Here is a 22682-nt window from a genome sequence, read left to right on the forward strand (position 1 = left end):
GCTTCGAACCAGTCGTGCCGATTTTCGCGCAAAAATGATCATTTTTCGCAATCGACTCCAAAGAGAATCCCGTGGAATTTCCCTCGACTCGACAACAGTGATTATCAGACTTAAATCAAGTCAAGCTGGGCTCTTTTATTCTAGCTGATTGGGTTTCGGCCAAACTGTATGGGCTTCAACAATTTTGTGAGAGTGGGTCTACGGAGGTTATTTCTCCCTGGCTCAGCCAGTTAGAACCGGATTCACCCGGTTCTTTGAGCTTTGAGCACCTTTGAAAGGACTAATCTCGCTCGACGGCTGAAATACTGCTCTTGGCTGACCAGCAGCTGGCTTTGACTGCTCAAGAGTTGCATGCAGGCTTGGCCCAATATTTGCCAAAGGCTCCTGGCAGGGGATACCCATCGCCATCGAAAATCTCTAAATCATGATCACACAAAGACAATGAGAGAAAACAAGTGGTAGGCGAGTAGCTAATGCTCGTGACGCCTTGAAAAGTATCGAAGTGAACTGGAATTGTTTCTACATTTTAAGTAATTGAATATCCTTAAATTTCGGCAAATTATCCGGATCTACTTCAAAGTTCTAGAATTTGCCAAATTTACTTTACGGTTATTTCCGTTCGGAAAGTTGGTCTTCTTTCTCTTTCTTGCTGAGAAGAGCTTACGAATGTAATAGCGTGAGCGGTAAAAATTTGCTCGCTCTTTACTAACATGTAGCTGAACATGAAGGTATAGGGGGAAAGAATTTCCATTTGGAAAGGCATCCTTCAAAATATTGGAATTTTTTTAAACATCCTTGAGAATTTCCTTAATGACTTTATAAGTAAAAAAGCTGACGTGCACCCTAAAGCGCTGGTCAATAAATCATATTTTGATTGTTAATTCTTGTGAATTACCAAACTTAACAATAATTGCCCCAGACGTTAAGTCTTTGCGCCCAACATTAATGAAAATTTTGTACTATAAGAATTTAACGTGACGTCATTCAACGCGGTGATGCGTCCAAAGTTCTTTTCCTTTCATTAATGTTTAATTTAATTAATTTAATTAATCAATATTTTATCATCAGTTTATTTTGTCAATCAATGGCAATATCACTGGTAAATCAATGAATAATACACTGACACACTAAAGATAAACCGGAGGTATCGCTACTGCTCTTCAAAAGCCAAATGATTCGCGTCATTTTTTCCAAAGGACGATATTTTTGTTAAAATGGAACGCAGGAGTGCGGCATTTTGATGGACCGGTTCATTTTTGGGCCAATCTATAGATTAAATGAATTCCCTAGCTTCAAAGATTGGTGTAAATGTTTGTAATTGAACTTTCACTGATAAATTGATACTATAACACATTTTGATTGAAAATACCATGACTTCTACTGCCGCTCAAATCTTTAACCACAATATTGACGCCAGCTCAAAAGTGGCCCATTCTGTGTGCAGGTGAATTCTTGCATGAACCGGTTCTTGGATGCTATTAACTGGTTACAAGCGGTTCTCTCACAGAGAGGTGAAAAAGTCTCATCGGAGCTTTTGTCGGGAGGGTTTGTGGCACTGCCAGGAAATTGACTCTTCGTCGATATCATTTTTAGCAGACGGGAAACTTTCCTGCTAATTCTCGCGCAAAGGCCGTAGTAGAGGGAATCTTCTTAGAATTATTTCCAAAACAAGCAGGGGTCTTGGCATGGAATTTGAGAGAGGACGACAGCTGATTCAGCAAAAACAATTATGATAGTATAATGATCAATCGGTTATCAAACTTATTCAAATTTGTCAGTAAGGCACACTTTTGTAGCCGTATGTTGTTAACTTACTCGAATTATTTTCAAAACTCTTCGGTTACTGTGCGACCATACTAAGAAAGAGCGCCGTAACATTGGGGGTAAATCAAATGTTGTATCATTTTAAAATATCATTCTACTCGTTCACAGAAATAAAATTATACGAAAGTTGATGGAAGAGAGAATTAACCTCATAGAGGATAGATAAGCCAAGAGACAATCTATTGAATTTGTCGGAGGAGAGAGAAATAGACAGGAACAGAAAGAGTGTAGTCCTTTCTACACACGTATACCTAGGAGACTTAAACGCCACTGTACAAAAGTAAACCTATTAGACTCTCGTCATATCATAAGCGATCCCTATCATTACGCCCTCAACTCAGAAAGCTTTTTTTTAGCTTGGGAGTTCGTTTTAGGGGAGAACAGTGGCACTATAGGGTCTTTTGATAAGCTAAGACCTTGTCTTCTCGAAACGTATCTTGGGATTTGTCTCAAGATTGAATCGTAGGAATGAAACCTCTGGACTTTTTCCCCCTTTCAACAAAACAGAAAAACTTATCTTTCTTTTCTCTGAGATCTCTCTTAGGACTTTACATGGAATCTATTTGGTAATGTGATTAGTATTGACTAATTCGATATTTTTTCCAACCCGCAAGTGAGATTTTTCTCCGGAACAAATCCCATGAAACGTTCCGTGGACAAGGCCTTACAAAAGAAAAAGTAGTCAAATCACAAAATCCGTTTGTTACAAAGAACTGCGCGATCTTCTAAAATATTTATTCCTTAATATTCTTATATTTATTGATTAATATTTATCAGACTTTCTTCACGCCTGAGCAACTACTGCCATGCTAAGGAAGAGCGCCGTATGAACATTAGAATGTTGCAAAATTTCCTCTTAAAAAAGATTGATTTTTGAAGAATGTTATGAATATTTTTCCTTGAAACTTTCAGACACTCCAGATCAAATTCCAAACTGAATTCTCTGAAAAATCAGAAGAAAAATACTCACCAATTTTCCCGAGAATTTTTGATCGGTCAAAGGAAATTTGGCGAGGTTCGAAGGCTCATACGGCGTTTTTCCACAGCACGTCAGTATATTGGAGCCCTTTTTTGCCGTGCTAAGGAAAAACGCCGTATGAACATTTGAGGGTTGCCAAATTTGTATCGATAAAATGTTCATTTTTAAGGAAAGTTATGAATATTTTCCCTTTAAATTTTTGGGACTTTTCGGTGAAATTGCGAGCAAAATTAGCTGAAAACTTGGAAAAAAATATTCACAAGTTTACCAGAAATTCGTGTTTTAGCAAAGGAAATTTGGCAACGCCTGGAGGTTCATACGGCGTTTTTCCTTAGCACGGCAGAAATCGTCTCTGCGTCGAAGTGCGGCAGCAGGAGCGACGTCTGCGAAGTTGACGCAAGAATGTGGATTGTCAACTTTTGCTCCTGTGATTGGCGGACGGAAACGCCGATGCTCGGACCGAGGATGAATAATTAGAGCGGGAGACAATAAAATTGGTGGATAATTACGGCCAAGACGAGAGGCAGCCACACTGTCACCGAGACGGGGCAATTATTGCAGGAGCTATTGAGTCATCCTCATCTTCCGACGAACGTGTGCTCGTCAGTGAAAGTGTTTACACGCACGAGATTCCTTCCCGGCTCCTGGTTTTCCAGTAATCGCAGTCGGACGATCAATTATTAGTGGCGCGGATCTATCGTGCGCCATGCTAAGTAAGAACGCCGTATGAGCATTCGAGAGCTGCCAAATTTCCTTCGATGAAATGTTTATTTTCGAGTTTACTTCATGAACATTTTGCCTTCACATATTCATAAACGTAAAGTGAAATTGTGAACAAAATTATCTGAAAAATTGGAAGAAAGATATTCATAACTTTTCCAGGAAAGTCGTGTTTTATCAAAGGAAATTCGGCAACACCTAAAAATTCACACGGCGTTTTTCCTTAGTACGGCAGTATGGATCCGAGTGTTGAAGTATTTGAACGGCTGTTACTACAGTGCAAATGAAAGTACTTACGTTGCCGTGTTGAGAATAAACGCCGTATGAACATTCGCATGTTGCCAGATTAACCCCGGTAAAATATTGAATTTTGGGTAAGGAGCCGTTCCTAAATTACAAAACGCTCTATAGAAGGGGGAAAGCCGTTGAGGCGAGTGTACATTCCAGTCTGCTAACTTAAATAAAAAATTCATTTAAAAAAGAAAAAAAAAAACATTTCCTAATTAGTATTGGATAAATTATGTTTAAAACTTGCAACAATAGTGCAATCAAGTCAAGTATAGACTGTACTAGTGTCTCAATTTTTTGTTACCGGTGCTTTGGATACTTTGTGCTCGAACAGACCTTCCACTCTTTTATTAAAGTATATTCTATTATGCTATTTCAAAATATTACCTCTGAATAGTGCAAATTTCCTGCCTAACGACGCACAGTGGATCGAGTCAATTAGCGCGGTCGGACATGAACATTTTTACTAAAACTGCAAATTTTGACGTTTATTTTGTCACATTTTAAATGTTTGAGAGTACTCCGAGAAGAATATTTCACGAGGAAACCAATGAAACCACTTTTCAAACCTCAAAAATTTGTATAAATGGAGTTAAAGGAGTTTAAAGTTTCCAAATTGTGTCCGACCTCTCCTATTGACTCAATCCACTGTGCGACGTAGGATTCGCCAAAACTGAGGCTGTAAACTGCGCAGGGTATTGGAGGTTGTCGGGGTGAGAAAAATGAGAGTTCATGCGAGCATGATGCGGCATAGTTCCAGCACCCACGCCCTACAAAACCACTCATTTGCTTACACATTTCCTAGCAGATGCGCGCTTTTGACAAAGTCGGTTCGTCCCCGCCCTCGACCGCGTTGAAGGCTCCGTCCGATTCATTCTCGATGCATTAAACTGTGAAGTTTACGCAGTTGAGTCGACTGCCGCTTAAACCCAACAAATCAATTTACGAATGAGCCCTGGTATGTACACGAAAGATGACATCCAGGGCTCATGAGAATATGGGTACGTGGGGTTTTTGTCGATCGGTACAATGGATCGCAGCGTTTCCACGTTTCCGCGATTCCGGCCGACGGTTTTCGGGGAGGTCGCGGCGGGTGGACCGTGCAGGGCGGCGGGGGGAGGGGGCGAAATGACCTGCATAACGCCGTGACCTTGAACTTGGGAAAGTCAATCCGACGTCGAGCGAGACGAGACGCGTCACGATACGGATCGCCATCAAAATTGCGCGCGCGTGACGTCCGCTGTTGACCCTCCTTTCGTTTCCCGCGCGGCTACTAATGTTTAGAGTCCCTTTATACTGAGAGTCAAGACAATGCGAATCCATTTCTGATTGGTTAACCGGATTTTAGGCCTTCACAGTGTCACAAACGGGAATAAAGATTACATTTTCACCAATTGCAAAGATTATAATCTGGAATGGACCGAGGAATTTCGGGTTCGACAAGGAACAAACGGAATGAGAGAAGGAACGGAGAAAGGAATTTAAGAATGAGCCGATCAAAGATTACGAAAAACGTTCAATTTGTGTAATCTTTATTCCCGTTTGTGACTCCATGAGGGGTGTTGTCTTGACTCTCAATATAAAGGGACTCTACTAATGTTTTCAGAAACGACATTTTTTAGAAACTCCGCATTATTAGACTCCCTTTATACCGAGAGTAAAGACAACTCGAATCCTTTTCTGACTGGTTCCCGTATTTTAGGCCCTCATAGTGTCACAAACGGGAATAAAGATTGCATTTTCATCAATTGCAATGGTTGTAAATTGGAATGGACCAGGGAATTGGGGGTACGGCAAGGAGCAAATGGAATGAGAGAGGGAACGGAGATAGGGATTCGGGAATGGGTTGATCAAAGATTACAAAAAACGCCGATTAGTGTAATCTTTTTCCCCGTTTGTGACATCCATTAGCCGCGTTGTCTCAACTCTCTCTATAAAGGGGCTCTACGCATTACTATCTTCGCTATACTGTCGTGCTCCCGAAAAACGCCGTATGAACACACGACGAGAGTCGCAGAATTCCCGTATTAAACATGTATTTTTGAGGAAAGTTGTTCAAATTTTTCCGTGAAATTGTCAGATATTTTGGACCGAAGGGCAAAACAATTGTCCGAAACATTTGAAGAAAAATATTCAACCCAGTAAATTGGGTTTTTGTTTTTTATTTTAATAAAATCGGGCAACGTCTAAAGGCTCATACGACGTTTTTCCTTAGCGCGGCAGTACAGGATAAGAGTTATACTTTCGGAGGTCAACGCCCAGATTCGCTTAATGACGACAGATTATGAAGAAGTTCAGATATATTTTAATTCTATGGGCGGATCCAGCAATTAGGCAACACCGGTTTTCTTCATTTAAACCTATGTTAAATAATCGATTCTTGTCGAAACACCTGGCCCCTCCAAGAATCGATCCATTTCTATAGGTTTAAATGGCGAGAAACAACGATGCCAATTTGCTGGATCCGCAAATGTAGAGCATTTTAGTCGCACACAATGAATCAATATCACCACAGTTTACGCTGAGAATAATAAAATAAATATTCGACCGTTATTTTATCCTTCAATTTTTTGTCTGAATGCCTGCATGAGATAATAACCGAAAGAGTATATGAAGTTGAAGATTGACGTAGTGTCTGCCTCTTGGAGGTGGATTCTTGGAAAATAAGGATCACGAGTGTTGTTAACAAATGGACGCACAATTCAGTTCAGGGCCGGTTGTCATTTATTTTGCAAACTGATTCCTCCTTTTTTTTTAATATCAATATCACTTACTCTTCACGTTACGGGCGTTGGCAGGAAAAGGCCTTCAAAAGGTGCTACACGCGTAAAGCAATGCTTCTCTTTTTTGTATGAATATACGTACAAGCGACTTCACCTAAGAGCGTATGAATTAATGAAACGGAAGGATAGACCGATTTGCCATTCCCAAGGTAGGAACTCAATAACAACATTCAAACATTGAACCATGCCTTTCATGCACCGGAACTTACCTTTTCATTATATCACTTTCAAACAAAGATGTTGACAAAAATTATTTTAAAATAACAAAATTGTCCTTCCCACGAACATAGTATTTAACTTCTGATACTTTTTGAAAGCTTGAGGCAACCACAATCAAGGGGCTTGAAAGACAATGCGCATAAGTGCAGCTTTTGCTATTTTGAGTCGAAATACGTGTTTGAATTTACGAAATTACAAGGATCTTTTATAGCGGAAAGAAAGTTCAAACTGATTTTTGATGCTCAAAAATTAAAATTTGGGAGCGAATTTTTCACAGATAATGCATTAAGACTAGTTTTACTTGGAATCATTGATACCTACATTTTTCCAAAAACTGCACTTGTGCGCCTTTTCCTTGAAGCCCCTCAATAATGTTGCTTCATAAAGGTGTCAAAAGCCAAAAAAGTAAGCAAAAAAGCAAATAAGCATAAATGTCTCAAAAATGTGCATACTTTACATATTATTTTCAAAGAAGAATGAATTTTATAGCTTATAACATGTAAATAGAGTAGAGTAGGTATACAGAGAGATTTTTTTTGTTTTGTTTTTTTTTTTTGGAAAATTTTCTCAGTATTTAGTTTCAAAGATAAACATCGGCTATTTGCAACCTCACAAACTCAGAGACTATAGGTTCATACTTTTTTTTTTTTTGCATGGACGGGAATTTATATTATTTGGTTAAACAACTAGAGGGGGAAAATGTCTAATTAAAAAGGTGAGGAAAATGCGGAAATAACGTCTTTATTAATTTACGTCTTCCCTGGCATTTGCCGTTTTCAAATCGTGCACGTCAGGAAAAGTAATCTGTCATTTTTGCGGAGGGAGGAAAAACAGCGAGTCTGTCTCACAATCAGTCAGGTCAGGAGAATACGTATAGTAGAACAATTGGCGTATGCATAAATTTTGCTTATCAAATGTGTACTCGTGATTTTAATTGTAGAAACCCATAAAATCAGCGTAGAATTACACCTTGGACCTCTGCTAACCTGAATACGTATGAGCAACAGATTCACACTAATGCCTCGACTCTCCCATTGACACACTTTCCGCACTTGAATAATTCAAGGAGAGCCCATTAGACAGATGTCTTATCATCCGTGACAAAATAGACACACGAATCAAATCTGGGTAAATCCTTCATTTTTAAATTCGGCATTACTATGATGGTAAAGTATTAACATAATCCAAAGTATAGTGGCTAAGACTAAAAAATACCTGAAGGTTTATTTTTGTACTCTGGGATTTAAGTCTCCCGGATATATGAGTACACTGTGCAACAAGTGACTTTATTCTCCATTACAAAGACGGTTAAGTATTAACATAAGTGGCTAAGACCAAAAAATACCAACTGGTTTATTTTTGTACTCTGGCGTTTGAGTCTCCTGGGTATATGTATACACTGTGCAACAAATGACTTTATTCTTCATTACAAAGGCGGTTAAGTATTAACACAATACAAAGTATAGTGGCTAAGACCAAAAATGACCAACTGGTTTATTTTTGTACTCAGGCGTTTAAGTCTCCTGGGTATATGTGTGTGCAAAGGACTTTACTGTTTCTGTTACTATCTTTTTGACTCTAATCCACTAACAGCTTCAATGGATATTCTCCTGGCTTATCAACCCTCTATGAACTTAATAATCTCGCTCGTCGCACCTAGAGGCACACGAGGGGGACTCGATTCAGAGATAACCAGTAAATCTTAGCGTGGCAGGTAATTATTTAGTGCAATTTTCACTCTCTGTAAATACATCGTGCGACTTTGGCAGAATGCATCATTGGGAGTCACTCAAAAGGAGGAATCAATTCTATAAAAATGTGGCTACAGGACGAAGGTCGTCCAGTTACTTTTGGGCCCTCCCCCCTTCCCTCGAAGGTAGCTCCATGAGTTTTTAGTTTGTTTTTTTTTTTGTCTTTATTGGTAATGTTCAATTCTAGTGAGGAATGTGAGTTGCATTTTAAAGTTGTAATCTTTTATTCCCTCTGCGCGCCTATGTGACGGCTTTTGTCAGTTTCATGTAGAAGTGTGGTTCTTTGCGACGAACTTCCCAGAAAAATTGGAGAATTTTTGCGAATCCGCAATGCCGCATGATTCGAAGAGGAAAGTAACGATCATGAGTCGGATTACTCGCAACTCGAAGAGGAAAGAACGAGAGAAAACATAACTTTTGTTTTCTGTTGGTGCCTGCGGAAAATCCCAGATATTTTTGATGGTGCTCAGGGGCTGGGATAAAAATTCGTGTCGATAAATCACCTCTCTGTTTAACAGCGCACCTTGTAAGATTTGTCCTTGAGAAATGTGGCATTTCATGTCCCACATCGTGTAAGGTTTGTCTTCTGTTCACTGTTTTTCTTCGAATTTATTAGAGAATTGTGTTCGCAATTTAATCCAGTTTATCTGAATATTTCAAGATTTATCAATCATTATGAAGGTGACCATTCTACTAAGTCTTGCTGAATTTGAGAGGATATATGCAGCCAGAGCAACATTGAGTATAAAAGTTTAAAAAAAAAAAAAAAAAAAAAAAAAAAAAAAAAAAAAAAAAAAACACGCATATGGTTGCTCAGCTCGCTCGGGATTCATCTATAAGCCGAACACTTATGGTATCCCTTCATTTTTGTATGTATGCAATTTGAGTTATTTGGTAGTGAACCGCATTTTCTAACTACCTTGTTCGACCCAAGATGAACGGATGGAAAACTGAGTTTTCCCTTATTTTCATGTTTCGAGATTTTTCGATTTCATCAGGAGAAAGGCGACATTGAAATATTCGTATGACGTTTGCCCTTAGCACATCGGAACCGATCATGTGCGGTTTTTATAAGAGTGCGATGTTTTGCAACGCTGAGGAGCGAGGTTGGTTCTTCCGGGCGCGAGGAGTGTTTTCGCACCCGAGCGAATCCTCGTAAATTGGCGCCGGAGCCAGTGTGTACGTTTACGAGCGTTTATTTCATCATCTTCAATCAGCTTATGATAATGATGATGTCGCAGCGGGGAGGGCGGGAGCGGTGGGAGAAGATAATGTCATTCAAACAATTAGAATTGGTCAAAATGCAACCGAACAACCAATTACAGGACGTTTTCCCCCAAGAATGAAATGCACTCCGTTGCCGCTATGACTTTGATTTCAGATAAGAGCCCATCCACGAGGAAAGGTGATCGGGTTACGTTTTAAGGCCTCGTCGATGTCAAGAACGGGCGGGCAGGCAGGTTGCACTTTTACCGGTTGCACAGATCATGGAGCGGAATGAACCCGGAAACCTTAATAGATCGATTTTGGTTGAAACTAGGAAGCAGTCAGTGCCTTGGAACTTAAACACGGGTTTACTCAAAGATTCAATATTTAGCAATGAAGCTTTTTCAACGCTTAATCTAGAAACTAACTTTTCGGTTCAGAATGTCTTAATATGGTTATAATGTCCTGGACATCGAAGTTGTTACGAAATGTGGCGCTAACTACTTTGAAACTGTTGACTCCTTTATACATATACTACGAAAATCTACTTTGAACACCTTCTACTTTTATAGCCATCCGGCAACATCGGTACCAATACGCTTGATCTAGAAACTGACTTTTCGGTTTTTCAGAATGTCTTAGTGGTTATAGTGTCCTGGACATCGGAGGCGTTATGAAATGTGGTAGCTAACTACTTTGAAACTTTTGACTCCTTTATACTACGAAAATCTACTTTGGACATCTTCTACTTTTATAGCCACCGGGCAACATCGGTACCTACGCTTGATCTAGAAACTGACTTTTCGGTTTTTCAGAATGTCTTAATGGTTATAATGTCCTAGACATTGAAGTTGTGACGAAAAAAGGAGCTAACTACTTTGAAACTTTTGACTCCTTTATACTACGAAAATCTACTTTGGACATCTTCTACCTTTATAGCCACTGGGCAACATCGGTACCTACGTTGCGCTGCGTCTTCGTCCGGCGCCATCTTGAATGAAATTGGATAAAAATTACATCGTAATTATACGGACTCTTCTGCAAACGTAGCAACGTGCAACGTAACCGGCTGAACAATGAAATTAATTGTCGACCGCTAGATACTAGCAACCGGACTTATGTTGCAACCTTGAATGGATAATTAGCCAAATCTAGCTTTCCGACCATTGGGGTTCGCCGTAGTCGGCTCCTGAAGCGACACGATGCGGACATGCCGCTGACGTAGGCGTGCGAATAATGCACTTTCCGGCTTTGCATGTCCCAGACAAAGACAAATAGAGACAATCCACTGGGATCCCGGCAGTGTTGGAAACTTTTACTTTCAAAGATTCATCGTTTCGATGGTTAAAGAGCGAAACCACGTGGCTGTGTGGCCAGTGTTTCAAAATCTCTGCTCCTATTTCATTTTTTCGAGGGGAAATAAGTCAACTATAAAGCTGGAAATTTATACGGATTATTCTGCAAATAGAGGCAAAAAACCAAGGAAATTTTCAAGAAATTAAGTTGACTACAGTTTTCCAAAGAAAAAATAAAGCATAGCAGGAAAGTCTGCGACGTTACAAATGAAGATACGAGGTATCACACTTTGGCCACCAATTTCCCTATATATATTGTCGTCAAATCCCAGAATTCAGTCAAATCGCTAAGTGACCAAGCTATAATACTGCCGTTCTAAGGGAAAACGCCGTATCATCCTTATCATCCTTCAGGCGCCGCCAAATTTCCTTCAATAAAACGCGAAGCTGTCGGAAAACTTGAGAATATTTCCCCCCATTTTGTCACTACACATCGTCCGAAAAATCTAAAAAATGATATTTTATCAAAGAAAATTCGTTAACTCTCGAATGTTCATACAGTTTTTTCCTTGGGATGTCAAAATTGCGATGTGCCCAAGGCCCTTTGGTTAAATCTGTAATTCTTGAATAACTTCAGCTTCAGTCCAATCAACTCGCGATCTGTCCGATTCTGATCAGTGTGAAAATTTACCGACCGCTTTCAACGACTCCTTTTTCATTCTCTCATCTAAAGTAAAAGTTAGTTCTTGCAAGACTCATTGTCAGTGCAACAGATTTTGAAAATAAGGAGCTGCTATGCTGTCGTGCTAAGGAAAAGCGCCGAGTGAACATCCGAGATTTGACTTTCCTTCGATAAAATGCTTATTTTTAAGAAAAGTTACGAATGTTTTTCCTTGAAATTTTCAGGGATTTTAGGTGAAATTGCGAACAAAATTAGCTGAAAAATTAGATAAGAAATATTCATAAGTTTTGCCGGAAATTCATGTTTTATAAAAGGAAATTTGGTAATGCATAGAGGTTCATATGGCGTTTTTCTTTATGGAGTCTCGCATGACATCTGCTTGGATGCAAAATTACTGCATGCACGTCGCTTATCCCTAAGGCTGAATCCGTTGACATTTCGCAAGCTCCGGCCGGCCGGCGTGGCTATTACGTATGGAAACAGCCAGCCGAACGTATTAGTACAGAATTTGCAGAGTGCATGCAGCGCGGCGCACGGTGGGTCGAGTCAATAGGAAAGGTCGGACAAAATTTGGAAACGTTAAACGCTTATAACTCCGTTTATACAAAACTTTAAGGTTCTGACAGTGGTTTCATTGGTTTCATCGTAAAATTTCCTTCCAGAAGCACCCCTTGAACTTGGAAATGTGACGAAATAACCATCAAAATTCGTAGTTACAGTTAAAAATTTCATGTCCAACCTCTCTACTTGACTCGATCCACTGTGCGGCGCGGCGGGGCGAGTGGTTAACGCCAAGTAAAACAATGCTATTTACAATTTAACCTGAGCTTTGTATCGCGTAAGAGTGCGTAATCACCGCGGCTTATGCAAAAATGTAAATAGCATCAGCTCTGTCCGAATGCAAACAAGGAGCTTCGTTTCGCAGCCCGAGGTCAAGAACCTTCTGGCTCCCTACGTGGACCTAAAGAGGCCTTACGTTCAAAGACAACGAATGTCCAATTCTAGATTCACTGAGCATGCGTTGTTTTACAGAGAATGCTCCATTTGTTTAAAGGGAACGTGTTCATTTTAAAATGAGCCCTAGGACGCGTGTAATTTCACGTGTTTTACGGCTCGTTCAGTAGGTGGTATATTCATTTTTAAATTGATGCGTCCCTTAGCTGCGGTAAAAGGTTACGTCTATATTTGAGTGAGCTCTTGAAAGCATGGCTTTGTATGCACGGCAGGTCTCATCATAAAATGTAACTAAGTCTCTCTGTCACCGGGGCGACGAATTGGCTCACTTTTGGTTTCGCAGAGCGTCGCGAACGACGCGACGTGCTAAAGAGGAACGCTGTATGAGTCTTTGGACGCTACCAAATTTCGTTTAATAAAGCACGAATTTACCGCAGTATCCCCTGGATATAACGCCTAAAAAACAACTTTAAAAAAAAACACGAATTTTCTGGAAAACCTGTGAATACTTCCTTCCAATTTTACGGAGAATTTCATTGGCGATTTTATCGAATGTGTCTGAATATTTCAAGATAAAACATTAATACCTAACCACGAATAAATAAATATTCTTCAAGGAGGAATAAGGCAACACTCGACCGTTCATGCGGCGTTTTCCAGCCGTGCGCATGCGCGGAGAAGAGCCTAAAATATCTCATTGGCGGAATTTCGCGTGGAAAAGGTCGAGAGGGGCAAAGGAGAGCCGGGTCAAGGGAATGTCCACGGAGTAGTGCGAATTTAGAATGTGTAACTTGCTAAAAAAGCGGCGGTGACTTACATGATTAGCACTCTCTTCAGTTGAGTATCCATGCAGTGTTGCCTGCCCGGCACTGACATGAAACATTTTGGAGAACTTGCACTTACAGCCTCTTCAAAGAGGACATTTTTTGAGACCCGCATTTGCTTACTATTCAAGCAGAGTAATCGAGAAAGAGTTTGAGAATGAGTTTTGAGCATCGACGAGGTATGATTTGAAGCTTACAGTTCAAAAAGTACAAGTTGTGAGAATAGCTAAATGAAACCACTGTAAGTCTAATTATCATATTGTAGGTACGAACTCGATCATTATATTGCATTTTTAAGCCTTGTATGGCCATACACAAATTATTGAAACCGCTAGCAACTTGATCTGCAGACCACTGAAGAAAGGTTTCAGTGTAGAAATCTTAAAATCCGATTTTTCGACCTAGCTTGACAAAGAATGAGAGCGAAAAATCTAAAACACACGGAGGCGACATTGAGTCCATCAATTACTCACATAGGAGTTCTGGAGACAGCTCACCGCAAACTTTTTTTCTGGTGTGAATGGATGCAAGGATTCCGCAGTATTTTATTAATTGTTCTATTTTTTTAAAAAAAAAAATATATATACATATAAAAATACTACCCTGGAGAACGTATCATGGTTGCTTTTTAATGACTTCAAGTAAGTGTTTGCTAAATAAGAAACCACGGGATACGGCTACAAAAATGCATGTCAAGCAATGAACATTCCGCGGGTCACCTGCGTTTAAACTGAAGTTTGTCGTCGGTGAGGTTTCTTACTTTTCTTACCATTCGTTAAAGTCTCTGTATTATGGCATGACTCTTTCTTACGGCAAGCGCAATATATTGTTCATGTTACATTTTTTTTAAGAAAAGAAAAAATAGGTAAAAAAATACTATCCTCTGGAGCGAATCATGTTTTTTTAAAGAGCTTCAGCGCGCACTTGCTGCATTAGAAACCAAAAGATCGCGTAGAGTTAAAAAGTACATCCCAAGCTATGGTAAGGTTCACAGTACAATTTTCTTGATCGAGTTCACTTATCAAAAAAAAAAAAAAAAAAAAAAAAAAAAAAAAAAAAAATGAGCTGTAAAAGATTATGCAAACATTCTCCCACAGCCCCACACAAGTATATATCTGCTAAAGAAATACATTTCTTCGAATTTTAATGCAAACTTGCGGGAAACAAGTCGATTTATACAACCAGCAGCGTGGCTGGCTATTCTAGCCAGTCTTGGCTCTACGCAATGATTCCTCCTCACTAAAACCTTTTCCTCATAATTTGAATCTAGAAAAAAAATGTGGTAAGAAAGATTAAGAACGGTTCGTAGAACCTCGGTTAAAGGAAAACTCTCGCCTGAGTCGTGACGCAAAATTTAAAGAGCATAAGAAAAAGGAAGAGCGTCATGTCTCCCCGTTTCATTATGCAACCAGCATAACACTTCTGCAGTAACGCAATTTCTCTGCACATTGTGCGAGCCTCGGCCCTCGGGTCTTTCCCGTCCGTCTTATGTCGAAACAGTCGGATTCGCTACTCAAACTCGAGTATCGAGACCTTCGAATTTGCAAATAGGCGTGCTTTTTGTTTGTCCAATGTCATCTCCTTTCGTTTTTTTTCCACCCGTTGTGCTCGCGGAGGCTGCTGGCTCCTGCAGCCACGAAATTTCTCACGTCAGTGGAGAAACAAAGGAAGACGTTCATTTTGCATGGAAATTTTCTCGCTTTACGAGGAACTTTCCTTCTTTTCCTCGATTCTGTGTGTCTGTAAATAAATTATCTAAGAATAAACGGAGGTGTTAACCAGTGCCTGGTTAAAAGTGTTCTTGAAAAAAAAGAAATAAGGCCATTTGAGTGTCAAGTACAGAGAGTGCGAGGCACTTTAATTCACTCATGCTATTTTCAAATGACCCTGTGCTGCTTGCAATATTGTGCGCTGCGTTGTGATGCACGAAAAAAGACATGGAGTGCAATCTGCATGCAGGCTCTATTTTTAATGCTTCCTTTTCAAATTTCTTGATAATGTTTGCCTCTTTACCAATTTATTCTAGTCTATCTCGTTCAGAGCACGAATTTTTCCAAATTATAATGCAACTTCAGGGCATCTGCAGTTAAAACAAAAACTAACTGCACCGCACGCATCCTCTTTCTTTGACATGTGATTTTTAGATTTATTGAAAATTCGAATTTCAATAGGTTTTTCACTTTTAATATTTAAAATTTGAAGAAGAAAAATTAAATACTAAAAAAATCTATTAAAATTCGAATTTCGAAGCAATTTAAAAGATTACTTGTCAAATAAAAGATGACCTTTTAAGCAATTAGACAAAAATTAATGATAATCCATCCCTAGTTAATCCGAAAGAGGCACATGAAGTGGTTTGATTTTACATTACGGGGGGAAAGGCACACTTGACTTTCCCTTCAAGAATGACTTTGCCCTCAGTCCTTAGCTTTATACGGCCTCTAGCCTTATTCTATACATTTCTGATTAACCCGTGTAAGTCCACCTGAGAAGCATCGCCATCTCACCGGAGGAGAACACATGTATCGTCAACGCACCAGGCTCCTCCAATCGGCAGAATGTTCCTGTAAATCAAAATCAGCGATCGGAGGGAGTCTGGCACACAGCACACAACGCACTCGGCGGGGGGCGCACCACTGCCATGTTGGCTTAAAATGTTAAAACACAGGATAAAATGTATCTTAGATCTAGAATTGAGACTCTTAAAAAATTTGACAGAAAAACACTCTTGATTCAACCGGATTTTTGCTTGAATCGAGAGCCAGGCCACATAATTTAAGCGGATTGCCTTTTGATTGAAGCAGAAATCCGATTGAATCAAGAGTATTTTTCTTGTCAAATTAATAAGAGTCTGGAATTTTGAATGAAGAGGTTTTTTTTTTCTTTCTGGTGAACTCTCAGTTCTTGATATTTTTAGGATTACCCGTTTGAATAAACATCAGTTGCCATGCCGCGCATTATCAAACAAAACAAAAAAAACATTGGTTAATGAATATTGTAGTAAGAGTTTCTATATCGGATTGTCGTCTGTAGGATTTTACTCGTCAATCCAAAGTCTCGGTTCATAAATTGATAATGACTAAAAAAGCACGATGTAATGCCTTAATTTAACAATAAGGTAAATACAAAAATATAAATTATTGAGAGAAAAGAACGAAAACATTACTATGCAAAAAAATGAAACCTCTTATGAGTAACAATGACGGAGTCTGAACGACGAGACCAACACAATCAACAAAATTTTTTGATTTTGACACAGATCAGGGCTGTTATTTGAGAGGAGCAGGAGAGGAAATCTCCCCTCCCCTTATAATTTAAAATTTGGCCTTTTATGAGGGCAATGAATTATGATCAGCTCTGATCAGTCTAGAAGAATTCTTTAAGAAGTTTCTGGACGGTAGCATACTGTATCTCCAGAAAATGCTTTCCTTCAATTCTGGCTAAGAAACCACTCCTATTCCAAAGGATGAAATGTGTGTACCGGAAATTCCGCAAGAGCAAGGAGGAGTTTAACAAGTCACAAGGGCCGGAATGTCCTTAAAACTCCACTAATATCCGAGCAATGTAAACACGTGAGGTAGAATTTACTTTCGGGAAGACATCATTTTCTAATAGGCAGCAACAACAACACTCATCTTCGGATAATGACGAGTGAAGAATACTGTATTCAGTAATTGCAAAAAGCAAGACTGTCATACAATGACTTGTTCATGAGGTAAAATCCTAAACATTTCACTCATCAACTCTCACCCGGGACTCGGGAAAATTTTTCATGGATCCTCAGGGTTACCATTAAGGGGCCGTCCCTAAATTAAGTTGTACACTTTTTCGGCATTTTTGACCCCCTACCCCTCTCTGCCCCTTGTAACGCTTTTGTGACGTAGCCCCCCCCCCCCCCCCAAAGCATTATGTAATTCAAGTACGGCCCCTAAAACCTGACAATGGTTTTGAAAATCATATGATAGTGTTAGTTCCTGTTTCTGTGTTTTTATGCGTAGTCCCTTACGGATTGAGTTGAGTCCAACTTTGTTCGAAGAGCCGGATGCACGGATTCATGCACTTGGCCAGCTCTTAGATTATCCTTTTCTATTAGGGGCAACCGGCAAAACTTAATTTTGAAATGCACGACACTGATTTCAGACGGTCCATTAAATATGAAAATCGGAACTATTCAATTTGGCAACAGTGTTAAGTTCTGCATTGCGATTGATGTGAGCTGCCGCGATGGCTCACCCTTTTCTAGCTTGCGCTCATAAATTTCCGTTACGGGTCATTGAACCGCTCATTTTTTCGCCAATATCTGACCGGGCCCCAAATCAAAGTCGGACATATTTACACTAAAAGGAACTATGTCTTACGCAAACCCTATGCACATAGTTCCTTCTAGCATAATACCTGCAATTTATCAACATCACTGCCTTGTTCTACGGAAAAACGCCGCATGCGCATCCGAGCGTTGCCTAATTTCTTGTGAATAATCTTCGAATTTTTGGGAAGATTTGAGAGCTTTTCATTTTTAACTCATCAGAGAATTATCTCTGCAATGTGATTACGTGAGTGACCGTTCATAAAAAATGTACCGCTCTAGGCAAAAAGGAAGGGCTGAGTCTGTATTACGGGTGCGGAATAAGGGGAAGCTTAACGCCAAGTTCGCGGCGGCCAGGTAGCACCAACTTCTTGAAAATTTACGATGAAAATCGACGCAGGGTGGCAATTTTTCATCCTAAATTCATCACGAAACGATAATTTGAGCGGGCGGGGGTGTCAAAAAGAGGGTTACGTATTATTTTTGGGGAGGGGGGACGCTGATTACGAGTACTTAGAGGTGGATAGTTGGGGGGGGGGGGTAAAAAATTAGATTTTCAACGCTATGTATTTTGTAAACGGCCCCTATTTTTAAAATTTCAAGGAAAAATATATATACACTGGAAAAAAACACATTGGATCTAGAGCCCAGACTCTTAAAAACATCGACAAGAAAAAATACTCTTAATTGAATCAGATTTAAGCTTGAATCAAGAACCAAGCCTCTTAATTTGAGCGGATTTCCTTTTGATTTAAGCTTTAATCTGATTGAATCAAGAGTCCTTTTTCTTGTCAATATTTTCAAGAGTCTGGACTCTAGATCCAATGTGTTTTTTTTCCAGTGTACCTAAAAAAATACAAATATTTATCGGTAGAAAATCGGCAACGACTAAGTGTAGCTACGCCGTTCTTTCTCAAAGTGGCAATTCGAGGATCGGCATCATCATTAGGTCCAAATCGACTTTTCACGATGACATGTGTATATCCGAATCTCACACCCCCTCCGCCCTCCTCCTCAGCCGCGAATCGGCCGCGACTTCGACTACGTTCAACGAACGGACGCGGACGGTAAATAACAGGTCAGGATACCCGAATCAATATCGATCAATTCGATCAATCATCCATCGGAGAGCCCGGGCCGCTTTGAGTCCGAAACAATGGTGTCTGATGCGATGAAGGCGTATCAGCAGACATCATGACTAGGATACGATCTCGACACTGCGGGCAAGCTGATTTTTGGTCATCAACCCTTCGGTCCTCATTAGAGTACCTTTAGAGGGAGAGTATGGACAACTCGAAAATTTGGAGGCTAGGTTCGATCAGGTCATGTGGCTCTTGGAGCCCAAAATGGCAGCCAACCACTGAAAAAAAAATCTCGGTGTATTTACTATGAAAAGGGTAAAATTACTGAGAATTCAGGGTTCTATTTGATCCCAGTTTTTTCTTGGTGAAATTACCATTTATGGAATTGGTAATTTTACCGAGAAATCTCGGTAAAATTTTTGACTTTCTCGGTAATTTTACTGGACCCCGGTAAAAACGCCAATATTTTTAATCGACTGTGGTAGAATTACCGAGATAAAATGGCAAAGCTTACCTGAAAAAAGCAGTAAAAATACCAGTTTTTAGGTAAGCTTACCAGTCTGTCTTGGTAAAATTACCAATAATTGGTAAAAAAAAGTGAGATGGTAAAGGTACCAACGGACCTTGGTAAAAACGCCGAGAATTTTTCTTCAGTGATCCATGAACTTGAATTATCCAGTGGTACTTATTTAAACTCCGAGAGTAAGTACACTGATCATAAATTATAAAAGCACGTATAAAACTTTGATTTCGTATACATTTTCTCAGTTTCAAAGTCTTAATCCGTAAAAACGCTTGTTTACAATGCGCTGTCGGCTCTATTATTAATCTTTCGAATGCATAGGTTGGCAGCGGCACTATTCCTGTGATTTTCGTTCTTCACGCGTTGTCGCCCTTTTGGGCTCTAAGAGCTACATAAATTGAGTTGTCCATACTCTCCCTCTAAGGTACTCAAGTCCTCAGGATCGTCTCCTCGTGTTTTTTCTCACGGTTATGCATAATTTTTTCGACAGTATTTAGACCTCGGAAACGTTGTGGCTGACTACGAGTTTCTCAGTGCTGACGCCGAGATTTTTGGTCCCGGCTGCCAAAGCTCCTCTTCAGTGACTCCAGAATGGAGCCACTGAAACCCGATTATGATCCCACTGTTAGCTGAGAAATCATAAAATTCACTCTAGCACTCGAGTATCCGTATTCAAATGTCTCATTAATTGATTGATCCGAGTCGAAAATGGTAAAGAGATGCAAAGACCGTATTAATTTTCGAGTTATAATTCCTAGTTTGTGCTCAACTTTGGCTGAAAAAAACCAATTTAAGAAATTAATTGATCTGATTTTTCATTCTCTGATAAATGAAACCTCCAAAAGAATTTAATTTTCAAAAGCTCTGATGTACCATTGATTTTTCAAATTATTTAAAACAAGAAGTAAACTTTCCAACAGTTGACTTTATAAAAACTTATTGTCCGGATCCGTCACCAGGGCCGGATTTAGAGAGAAACCAAACACGCAATTAAACCTGGAACGAAGTATGAAACGCATAGCGCCTACAAGACTGCATGAATACTTCACGCATTGCGTCAAACACAGTGCGGTCAGGAGCGGTCGGCGTGAAGCGTATAGCGCCTACAAGACTGCATGAATACTTCACACATTGCGTCACACACGGTGCGGTCATCAGCGGTCGCCGTGAAGCGCATAGCGCCTACAAGACTGCATGAATACTTCACGCATTGCGTCAAACACAGTGCGTTCAGAAGCGGTCGGTGTGAAACGCACAGCGCGTATTTGACTGTAGGGATGCTTCACGCATTGCGTCAAACACAGTGCGGTCAGTTTGTTCTTTCATAATTTTTTCGTTCATTTCTCATAAATGGAGGGCCTTGTTCACATTGGGAGACGTTCACGGAACTTAACTTTTGCGCAAAGTTTCGTGAACTTTTGCTCGTAATGTTGACAGGACTTCGCAAAAAATGTGTCCAGCACGAGTAAACGCGTCTTATGCACCCCTCCCCGCTGCACGTTCACCTGATGGTTTGTATTAATGTTTCAAAACGAATGAGAAGGGGGCGGCAAAATACGGGCGGCCCATGGGCGGCAAGTAGGTGAATCCGGCCCTGTCCGTCACATCGGTTTTAAAATTGTCGTAAAACTTTATGTGAAGTTTTCCAGAAAAGCCCCTTACATTTCACTCTGGAAGATATCGCAGATTGCTTTTCTTGGAAAACTCAAAGCTCGCTTTATTTCCTCAACTTGACGAGAATCACTCCTGAAATATTTGCTTCAGCGTACAAAGGTCCTGTTCTCTGCAGACGATTAAATGTATATTTTATAATTATATTTCATTCATAATTCACATTATTTCATCTTTATAATTTCTGTTTATATTTGTTCCATCGATTTTTAATTGAGACGATTGTGTTTCAGGTACGGTGAAAATCGGAAGAAAACAGGAACGGAGCTAAATGGCATACAGATGCTGTCAGCAACAGCATACCAGCTGAAGAAGCCTTACCAACAACTGCTGATCCCAATCACGGTATGGATCGGCATGGAACAGGCCTTCATCGGCGCTGACTTCACCCAGGTGAGGAATCCAATAACATCTTCACTTTCTTCAATCAAAGTGTATATGTCGCAGGCAAATAGTAAAATCAGGCATTTTGTCAAATGCTTAGGCAAATAGTCAAATATTCTAGCTAAGATTGAAATTCTGATTCTCTTCCTAATTTTAGACAAAATAATTAATTGACCCCGTAAGAAAAAATTCCTAGCAAAAGTTTGCATCACAAAATAGTATTTTCAACGATTTTTAGCTCCTGAGTAGACACTTATCTTGAAATTTTTAGCATGTCAGAGAATACATGATTCTTAGAATTTTAACATTTAAAAACACGAGAAGCAATTCAAGAGGAAGAGACAAAAAGTGTTTGTAGATTCGACCAGATATTTTTCCACAACTATTGAAAACTTGTGAGCTCTCCGCCATAAATTCCCAAAATTTTGTAGACAATCAAAATTTAGCTATCTGCCTCTATCTTGACAAAATGCTTGATTTCACTATTTGCCTGCGACGTATACATAATCAGAGATTTCCTCGAGGTAGGTAACCCTCACCTTGGCTCAATCCGAATCGTGTAAACCAAGTTGATACGGTGACCGCGTGTTAAGTCTTGACAAAAAGAAGTAACTACTTTTTGAGGTGAGCCTTCATTACTTTAACCTTAACGTTTTTCATAGCTCTCAAGAAAATAAGGTTAAGGTTTCTTGTTGGCAGAGCGGCGAAGTCACTGATGGGTGTCAACGCGAGGAACTTCATCACGACACAACTTTCCGGTCTACCTGTGTGAATTCTCTTGCGTAAACACAGCACATTAATGCGCAAAGTTTTCTCACATCACTCATCGATCTAATTGTCATTCGCGAATATAATCAGCGCGGACACGGCGCGTTGGGCAGACGGTGCGGCGTTTAAATATCCGGCACATCGCATCCTTGCATTGGTTTCATGATCTACTGATTCTCCGTTGCCGTTTTAGCATAGAAATCATAGCTCAAATAGCCAAATTGAGTTAGGTCTGATATTTAACCGTTCATTTTTAAATTTTAGTAAGGTGATTCGATGGACACCATATTTTGAGTCGGAACGGCATGCGATATATCGCATCAATTGGTTCCATTTCTCAGCTACTCTGCTACTCGTCATTTTTCTCAAATTTTGAGATCGCAATTCTGTTGTCAGGAGACTAAAGCACTCACTTACCAATTT

General features: G+C 39.8%; 1 protein-coding gene across 4 annotated transcripts in view; it reads left to right on the forward strand.

Moving 5' to 3' along the window:
* Window positions 1–22682, forward strand: part of LOC109044236 (UNC93-like protein) — a 122538-nt gene that overhangs the window by 84966 nt on the left and 14890 nt on the right. For all 4 annotated transcript variants that reach the window (XM_019061835.2, XM_019061832.2, XM_019061834.2 and 1 more), the window contains one exon: window positions 21341–21500. In XM_019061835.2, the coding sequence (XP_018917380.2) occupies window positions 21341–21500 (160 nt within the window). The remainder of the gene's footprint in view (window positions 1–21340; window positions 21501–22682) is intronic.

This window comes from Bemisia tabaci, chromosome 3 (assembly GCF_918797505.1).
Source record: "Bemisia tabaci chromosome 3, PGI_BMITA_v3".
Lineage (NCBI taxonomy): Eukaryota > Metazoa > Arthropoda > Insecta > Hemiptera > Aleyrodidae > Bemisia > Bemisia tabaci.